The sequence below is a fragment of the Seriola dumerili genome, unplaced genomic scaffold, assembly GCF_002260705.1.
Source record: "Seriola dumerili isolate Sdu_G_001 unplaced genomic scaffold, Sdu_1.0 BDQW01001504.1, whole genome shotgun sequence".
NCBI classification, from domain to species: domain Eukaryota; kingdom Metazoa; phylum Chordata; class Actinopteri; order Carangiformes; family Carangidae; genus Seriola; species Seriola dumerili.
Window position 1 is genome coordinate 43,325 of NW_019175759.1, and position 9,740 is coordinate 53,064.

A 9,740-nucleotide genomic window follows, 5' to 3' on the forward strand; every position below is an offset into this window, starting at 1 on the left:
TAGCATCCCTGTTAATATCATAGTTAAGGTGAAGATGCACCTTGCTAACCAAGCTAGCCAGCTAGTGCTAGCGTTAGCTGATAATTTAGCGATTGCTATGCTAACGGTACCTGGCCCCGCTGGGCTGATAACCTGTGTCAACCTGGGTTAGCCCGTGGAGGTGTTCAGTCAAAGCCCAATAAAAAGGTGAATTTAATCGACGTTAATCTAACAAAGTTTGGTTTGTGTTTCTCCACATGTGACCCAGTTTAAGTGATCTGCGTTAGTGTAATGCGCAGCGTTAATGTTAGTTAATACATTGTCCATAAAGACATCGGGATAGTTCAAGTTAAGATAACGTGACGTATACAAAATGTGTATAGACAAATATTTGTCATATAGAAGAACAACTTCCGGCAGCTCGAGGTTAGCATCACAGAAACACAGGAATGGCTGAACCTCCTAAAAACGATATTCATCTGCATCCCGAAGGACCGCTCCCGACAAGAAACCACGTTCAACGGCAAAGAAAAGAAGCGACACGAGTAAATCTGGATGTGGCTTTCCACCGCTGGAGACGGCTCCTGAGAGGAAAGAGATGCGGTTTGATGCCGAGCTTGCAACTTTCCTGTTAGCCTGGTGAGTAGCATCTATGTTAGCTCTTTAGCTAAAAGTATAATCAGTGCAACGGCTGACAAACTGTACCGACAAACATTTCAGGTGGTGACGTTTTAGCGGTTACTAGGATTGTGTCTGTTGCTCTCGGCTGTTGTACAGCTAGTGACGTCAGTAACTTTAGGCTCATTTTGTAACTGATGACTGTAACTTGAGATTGTATGGACCCAGTAGACCGAGTGAATACACGTCTATCAGTTCACCATGTTGTAACCACTTTACATTACTGTTAGGAGATCAGCCATGATTGAAAGTGCACTAGGTCTTTACATTTCTCAGGAGATTTCAGCATCCCTCTGTCTTTATCAGGACCTGAGCCAGTACAGATGCAATACCGCCTCCACCCGTCTCACCAACGGCAGAGAGTCCAGACAGTGAGGAGGGTCTAGGTGAGTAACATGCTATCATTCACTTTTAACAGTAAGACTTGTCTATACCACTGTGATTAAATCAGACCCACAGTGTAAACATGTTCATACTGCTGGTTCTTAATGATGAATATACCACTGCCTATATTGGTTATGTATTTTACAGTATATGCATATTTGTATTACTCAATTTGTTAGTTACATAGTGTGTGTTTACACTGGATTCTTATCACTCCTCTAGTTGTTTATCCTTCATTTCCTTGCATTTACATTTCATAATATTCATACTGTGTTAATTTTTTGCATATTCATATTTATCCTCACGATTTATTATACTCACACAACAGACCTAACATGTTTGAATATAAAGAACTGGTATGATCTAAAGGAATTGTCCTATCACATGTTTGTCTGTATCAGGACCAGAAGTCCAGTCTAATCTTCACCAATGATGGACCAGCACCTGCCTTTTCTTCATCTGGCCTCATCAATCATCAACCACATTACATCAACACCTTGAGGTATGATCCCTGCACATGACAGATATTGTCTATACTGTGATCTCTTGCACATCCTCTAATCAATACCTTTTGCACATCTTGCCCAGCAGGAGTTTTGTCATTCTAAAACACTTTTGTTGCTGCCTCACCACATCTGTGTGTGTGTGTGTGTGTGTGTGTGTGTGTGTGTGTGTGTGTGTGTGTGTATATTAATCTCTTCTACAAATTCTGTACATGTATCATTTATTCATAAAGTCTTGTTTTTATTACAGTAGATGCTAAATGAGGTTTAAATGGATAATTGATTCATCTTTTATGTTCTTAAATTACATGTCCTTATTTTTCCTTTTGTTTTCATAGGGACGGCAGAATCCACCTCGGGCCAGAACCACACCTCGCCCAGCAAGAAACGGTAAGTCCTGCACATTACTCCACCCCATACATATAGGCTCAAATTAGACTCAAAATGACTGAGCTTGTAAAGTGACCTTAATAAATAATTCCCATGTTTGTAGTTGTAAATCAACATTTGTTAACCTGTAAAATAAATCTGCATGACAAATTCAAGTTTCTGCATGTGTAGAAGAGGTTTGTATTTGTATTTGTATCAGTCTGAATGTAAATTATGAACAAATGATCAGTGGTGAAATTAAACAAAACATGTGAAAAGAAGAAATGGTTTTGTCAACATCTGTGTCCTGATACAGAGAAGAAAACTGTAAAACGCTGTTCCCACACACTGACGTTACAAGGGTCAAAACTTGCAGTTGTCAGTGTCGCACACTGGGAGTGTTGCGTGCTGAGTTTTACAGTTTTCTGCTGTGTCTGCACAGACATCCACCAAAGCATTTCTTCTTTCCCTGTCTTTGTTTTTGAAAATAAATCTGCTTGAGAAATTCAAGTTTGCGTATGTGAAACAATTGCACTTGTGTCAAAGAGATTTGTATTTGTTGAAAGTCTGAATCAAACCTCAACAAATGATCAGTGTTGAGGTTGAACAAAGACACTGTAAAATAAGAAATGGATTTGTCAACATCTGTGTCGTGATACAGAGAAGAAAACTGTAAAACTCTGGTCAAAAGTTCCCACAGTGACACTGAAGTGACGAGGATCAAACTTTGTACTTGTCAGTGTCTCACACTGGGAATGTTGCTCACTGAGTTTTACAGTTTTCTGCTCTTTATCTCTGAACACAGACGTCCACAAAAGCATTTCTTCTTTCCTTGTTGTCAGGTCCCGTTAAGTTGTTTAGTTTTTCCACTTCCTGTTTTATTTTATTTGGATACCCTCACTTCCTGTTTGTGTTTCTTCTCAGTGTCTTGACTCCCTGTGTGTGTGATTGCTCATTGTCTTCCCCTGTGTCTCATTATCCCCTCTCCCTGTGTGTATTTATACCCCTCCTCTCCCAGTGTGTCTTTGTCAGATCGTCTGCGTTTCTTGTCGCAGCGTTCCGGCTCATTTTCCTTGTGTTTTGACCCCTCGTGCATTCCCCAAGATTCTGATTCCTGGTTCTTGTTTTTTGCCTTAAGATTTTGTACTTCTGCCTGGTTTGACTGACTGCCTGTGTACCGACCCTTTTTTCTGGAATAAACTGTCTGTTGCTAACCGTCTGCCTCAGCTCTGCTTTGTGGGTCCACAGCCTGTCTGCTCAGTTCATGACACCTGTGTCTGTGTTGAACCTCACCACTGATCATTTGTTCAGTTTTGATTCACACTGTCTGAACAAATACAAATCTCTTTGCCACAAGCACAATTTGTTTTCACATGCACAAACTTGAATTTCTCCTGCAGATTTATTTTCCAGGTTTACAAAGTTTGATTTACAACTACAAATACTTTATAAGCTCAAAATCATTTTGAGCCTAATTTGAACCAGGGGTTAAGTCGGGGGCATGCATTAGCATTTTTTAAAATTTATTTATTTTTTTAAATCTTTATTGGTGAAAAACAGGGACAAATAGAATAGAGAGGGGGGGGGCTTAATAGCATTAGCAGCTAGCATTAGCATTTCTTTTTTTCTCCTTTTATTGGTGAAAAAAACAGGGACAAACAACTGAGGGGCGGGGCTAGCATTAGCACTGATCATCAGGATTAGCATCTTGTCTATATTAATGACAGTGATTACACTGCTAATGGCGGCTATGTATGTATTGTCCTGCTTTCCTCCCAGTGCATGCTGGGATACATTCCAGTACTTCAAACTTTTTTGTTTGAAGTTTGAATGTTTGATGTGATGAAAAAAAGTTTGTTACATTTCATCCAGAATCACAAAGTTACAGAGAATCTTTAAATTGTTCATATGGACATTAACCTTTATAATAACAAGCTACATTTTTAATTACAGATAATTTCTGTCATTTTACATAAATTTGTGTGTAATTTAAGAAAGCAGAAAAAATACTGTATAAATAATACATTAATTTGTCTTTACAGAAATGGGAAATAAATGTAATTCATTATTATTGGCATGATGCTTAAAAGAGAAGTTTGGCTGTTAATTCACATCATTTCTGTCATTTTACAGACTTTTGTTCACAATTTAAATAAACAGGAAATTACTGTTAAAAAAACTCAGTTATTTAATGTAAAATTAGGATTTTTTTTTACAGTGTGTATAACTTTCCTCCCAGATGAACATAGAGGCCAAATTTATAACTAGTCTGGCGCCTGTTACACCAACTAACAACATGAGCGTCTGCTGGTTTGCATGAACAGGGTGTCCTGGGACGGAGTCACATTCCCGGCCTGAATTCTTGTTTCAGTCGCTCCTGCCTCAGAGGAGAAACTAAACCTCAGCCCATAAAACTGACGGCAGTTTCCTCCTTTAGTCTATTGCCTTTGTTCTTCGTCCTTCTTTTCCCTCTCTATAAATCTTCTGACTCAGTTCACTTCTGATAAATAGATCTTCTAGACTGAATAAACATAATCATTAAAAATAGTTTAACAGTGCCTGAGATCAAATATTGAACCAGGAGTCTAAACAAATCAAATGTCATAAGTGTTTACCGTCCATCTGTCAGATATTGAACATTGAACTCATCACTGGACCAATACATGTTCTATCTTTGTGAGAGAATGAAAAATCCTGACAGAGACGTCATCATTAAAACTGTTTAAATGCAAAAACACGTCCCAGTTCAAGAGTTCAGCAGCTCATTTGATTTTATTGACCATCAGAGCAACAAAAGTGCTGAGTTGTAAAACAGTGGAAGGATTTAACCCTGGGTTAGAGTTTGTTAAAGTTTCAGTAACATGAGCTGATGCTTCTCTGTGAATGAGGATTTGTTATCACACTGCAGCTTGTATATTCTCACTCTCTTGCTGCTTAGGAAAAACTAATCAACGACAATATTCAGCTGATTTGAGCAGGATCCTGTTTTACGTGTGTTCAAGGTGTGTTTTACCCAGGCGGGGGGGGTGGGGATCTGACCAAATATTTACATGCAGAGCTAACCCCGTTCTGAGGTGAAAACTTCCAACAGCATTTCTGTAAAAGTTGTTCTGCTGTAGCTACTCTGTAATGTAAGTGTGTCTGTGTGTGGGGTTTTGGGTTTGGTCATGTGATTTCCAAGAAGTGGTGTGCTATAATTTCTCCAGCAGCAGAGAAAAGCAATGAGGCCATGAACTTCCTTATCAGAGAGTTCAGACGTCAGCTCTTTGCTAATAGCTCTATAAAACCTATGGAGGCTGCTCAGTTACAGTTCGTTGATCTGGATTCAAACAGCGACTGCTCAGATTCACTTTGACCTGCAAACACAATCCAGCCTCACAGGTTAGTACAGGAAACCGAAGACGGCACGTCTGCGAGTGTTTTCTTGTCAACGTGGAATAAGTCATTTGTGGGATTACTCAGACATTTGACCGTCCACCAGGGTTTCTGCCTCTGAAGTTAGAACGCTGTTTTATGTGGACGTGCACTGCAACACACAAGGCTTGTTTGAATGCACTGCTGTGAGTGAAGGATCATATGTTCATTTTACTGTTGAATACCATTGATTGAGTGGCAGTGATGATGACATGAAACTGAGTCCCAAAGCCAGAGATAATGCACTGTTAAAGGTTATGACTGTATAACTGCATGTAGAGTGTAGTGACAGTTTGAATCCCAGCTGTCACACTGTGTGTTTACTGTTGTTTTCACATCAATGTCTCATATTGTTCTGATAATATTATTAATAGTAAATGTTGGAATAGAAAGTCAACACAGATCAATCAGTTAATGGGGCTTTTAGGCTTTTCCACCTTCAGGAGACACTTAAGTCTCTGCTTGAGTTCTTGGTTTCTGCTTCTGGTGTTTGGAAAAAACAGTTAACATCACAACTCTTAATGAAATGTTAAGAATGAATAGTCGGGTCTCGATCAGGGCATTCTTCTGGATGCAGTAGTAGATCGCTGCAATCAGCTGATCATGTGTGTAGGCAATGCTGGTGGAGTTGCAGGCGTAGTTTCCAGCCATTAGAAGTGAGTGAGGGCAAAGGAGAGCAATAAATCCATGGCATTGAAAAAGCATCTTGATGTTGGGTGATCTTCAGTATCTTAAAACATTGTATTTGTACACGAAAAAGTTCCAGATAGAACCATAAAAATGACAGACACATGTCGTTGCTACAAGAGGCTGCCACTAACACGGCACCATCTATTAGGTCTTTGTGACATTTAGTGTCAAGGTGTTGTTTTGACACCATAGAACCAGGTTTTCCCTTTCCCACCAATGGCTGACGCCTCGTTGTTAGTGATGAAGAACTTGTCTGTGGTGTTATCATCAAATTTGAGAATGGTGATATTTTCCTGTGAGGCCAGACAGTCATGGGTGAACAGCGTTTACAGCATGGGACTGAGTATACAACCTTCAGGGATGGCAGTGTTTATACCTAATGTCTTGGAAGTAATATTTCCAATCCTGGGGGGGGGGGGGAAGAAAATATGCTCAGCAACAAACATAAATGAATCATACTTACCTGACATAGGTTTGAAAACAGCTTCAGGTTTAACTGTGAGTTGGTAGAGTCCATTTATTGTGTAATATTCTTTCATTGCTGATGAATGAATCTGTTGTTAATGTTTTATTGGTTGTTTTTAATCTGATGCAGAGACCAAACCTCAGACACCATCACACCTGATTCACCTTCACTGTGTGGAGCTCTGCACCAGGAATCACCATGGCAACGTGAGTAACAACAGGCAGCAACAATACACTGTGACTGAAAGAGACAGTGACGCTACAAGCTCCTCAGATAGAATAAATAGCCCTTTAGTCCAAATTAACAATTTCAGAATTTGTCATATTTCATTATTTAAAGCTATGGTTCAATTAAAAATGGCAAAGTACAGTGGTCCTGAGAACTCACGACACCACAACCTCACAAACACATTCAAGTTGACAAAACACAAATAATTTAAGAAAATGTCTTCATCAATTTGACAACACATGCGTTGCAAATACACCTTGGATATAATATGTTGTCCGTGCTACGTGCAGCAAGTATGTACTTGCTTGTGTTGTGTCTATTTGTTTTGTGTGTTAATCTTTCTCAGGCACCAAGTCAATATGTAAAGTTAAAATGTGGATTGAATTTTATTCTACTTCCTCCACAGGATCAGTAACATCTCAACAAAATACAAGGACATCATCTCCAAAAGTTCTCAGATCAGTTCAGGATCTCCTGCTCGATACCAGCTGAGACCAAAGACAGAGAGGATCGGTACTCTGACCAGAAAGACTGTTGGTGAGAAAAATCCTAACAAGATAAATAAAACCATCTTACTTGTTGGTGAAAGAGGAACAGGGAAATCTACTCTGATCAACACTCTGGTCAACTACGCCATGGGAGTAGAGTTTGATGACGACATCTGGTTTGAGATCGTAGAGGAGAAGAGAAGTCAGACAGAAAGTCAGACATCTGATGTGATCGTGTACGAGATCTTTGACTTTAAAGAAAACACTCTGCCCTACTCTCTGACCATCATTGATACTCCTGGATATGGAGACACCAGAGGGATCGAACATGATCTTTTTCTTAGTCAAAGATTATTGGACCTGTTCAGCTCGGAAGAAGGAGTTCATGAAATGAATGTAGTGGGTCTGGTGCTGAAGGCGACAGAGAACCGACTGAGTGATCGACTGAGGTACGTCTTTGATTCCGTCGTTTCTCTGTTTGGAAAAGACATGGAGAACAACATCGTCGCTCTCATCACTCACTCAGATGGAATAAAACCCGAAAACGTTCTACAAGCTGTTGGGGCTGTAAAAATTAAATGTTCCAAAAATGAGGACAATGAGCCGGTTCACTTCCTGTTTGATAACCAACAGAGCACACAGAGAACAGAGGAAACACAGCTTGGTTTAGAGAATGGTTGGAAAGTAACCATGGGAGGACTGGGTCAATTCACAGACTTCCTGAAGACATCCAGACCTCAAAAGTTGGTTACAACAGTTGAAGTGTTGCATGAACGCATCAGACTGACGGCCTGCATCCAGAACCTGCAGGAGAGAATTGGTTTGATTGAACTGAAACAGACTGAGATCAAACAGACAAAAGAAGCTCTGGAGAAACATGAACATAAGATGAAGAAGAATAAAGACTTCACTGTAGAAGTGGATGAGGTCTACAAAGGTAAAGAAACTATCAGTGGTGGGATGTGGTGGTTGTTTTTTTATGAAGGAGCTGTGACCTGTAAAGTCTGTGAAGAGAACTGTCACTATCCAGGATGCAGAATGGCCTGGAGTCCTGGACTCTGTGAGGTGATGAAAGGAGGCCGCTGCACTGTTTGTACTAAGAAGTGTCCTGCATCAGATCATGTGAAAGAAAATTGGATCTATGACAACAAGACAAGAAAAGTTCAGAGGACCCTGCAAGACATGAAAGACAAGTACGAAGAGAATAAAGCAGAAAGTGAGAAGAAGTCGAGCCTCCTGGAAAATCTAGAAAAGGAAATGAAAGAGCTGACAGACAACAAAGATCAGTTCCTTGAAGAGTCCTACCAACATGTCGTCAGGCTGGAGCAGATCGCCCTGAATGTGGATTCACTGTCCACCCATGTCCACTTGGACTTCCTGACTGAGAAGACGAAGGAGAGAGGAGACACAGAGAAGGTCCAGAAGCTGGAGGAGATGAGAAATCGAGTGGATGAAGCAACCAGAGCGGGACTGCAGTATATGTTTGGTAAAATAACAGCAGCTGGGAAAGCAGTCAAAGAAATGATAAGTAAGTGAAGGACTTCACTGTGACCAGTCAGACGGACAACAAGGTCATTAGATGATAATTCTGTCAGCTGTGATGTCAGTGTAATAACTACAGTAGGTGTATAAATGTGATCAGCTTCCAAATGTATAATATGTGATTGAAAGGATTCTGAATGTTTCTGTATGTGGTTGTGATTTTTTTGTTCAATCATCAATGATCTTGTAACTCTACAGTAAAATCTTGAAAGATTAACATCACTGGTGACTCATTTCTCCACTGAGACAGCTGACGTATCACCCTGTTACCTAGTGAGCCTCTGGACAAACAGACAAATCTCCTGTAATATCACACTGACACTATTACACACCTGCTGTGCTCATGATCATTTATTATTTTTAAGAGCATGGAATCGGAAATAACTGAAGCTTTTCTTATTTACTGTACAGTAAAGGTTAGAGATAATTTGACTTTGTGGTAGTATTTAGTTTAACAGACGATGGGTCCTATCTAACACCAGGTGCAAAGAGGTGCCGAGCACAACGCAAGTATCTTTGCTAGTTTCAGACCGACACAGTTGTCTTTTTCCCGTCCGGCGCCCATGTTGTTTAAATAGCAAATGCACCTGCGCCCCTCTGAGTGCCGGCGTGTTGGTCTTAAAATAAAGTGTCGTCAGGCGCATTGTTGTTGCAATGCTACCTTGAGGCAGTGGAAAATGACTGCATGTTTAACCAGCAAAAACCTGGACTGAACTCAATGTATTTCACTTGTTCTTTTAAGGGGGCATCCTGATGTAATTGTACCGCTTTAAGCATTGTGTGGCCGTTCCAGACTGCTACGCCATACGGCAGTGTCATTAGACTGTTCTTTGATTGAATCACGTGAAAATGACACCAGGCCAGGTATAGTTTTTCATGGAGGGAGGGGGGATGGAGACAGCGTAGGACCCATCTTCAAGCCAGTTATTATGAAAGGGCAGGAAGTGGAGCAGGTCACTCCCTTAAAATATCTGAGAACAGTCGTTGACAATAAACTCA

General features: G+C 40.3%; 1 protein-coding gene across 2 annotated transcripts; it reads left to right on the plus strand.

Annotated features, from left to right (window-relative positions):
- The first annotated feature begins 5,178 nt into the window (after window positions 1–5,178).
- On the plus strand, window positions 5,179–8,958 carry LOC111238706. 2 transcript variants are annotated; one of them, XM_022768343.1, is made up of 3 exons: window positions 5,179–5,294; window positions 6,613–6,689; window positions 7,118–8,958. In XM_022768343.1, the coding sequence occupies exons 2-3, from the start codon at window positions 6,682–6,684 to the stop codon at window positions 8,733–8,735; spliced, it is 1,626 nt and encodes a 541-aa protein (XP_022624064.1). In that variant the 5' UTR covers window positions 5,179–5,294; window positions 6,613–6,681; the 3' UTR covers window positions 8,736–8,958. The 2 variants fall into 2 exon arrangements, with proteins under 2 accessions (XP_022624064.1, XP_022624065.1); XM_022768344.1 differs by lacking the exon at window positions 5,179–5,294 and adding an exon at window positions 5,303–5,473.
- The last annotated feature ends 782 nt before the right edge of the window (window positions 8,959–9,740 follow it).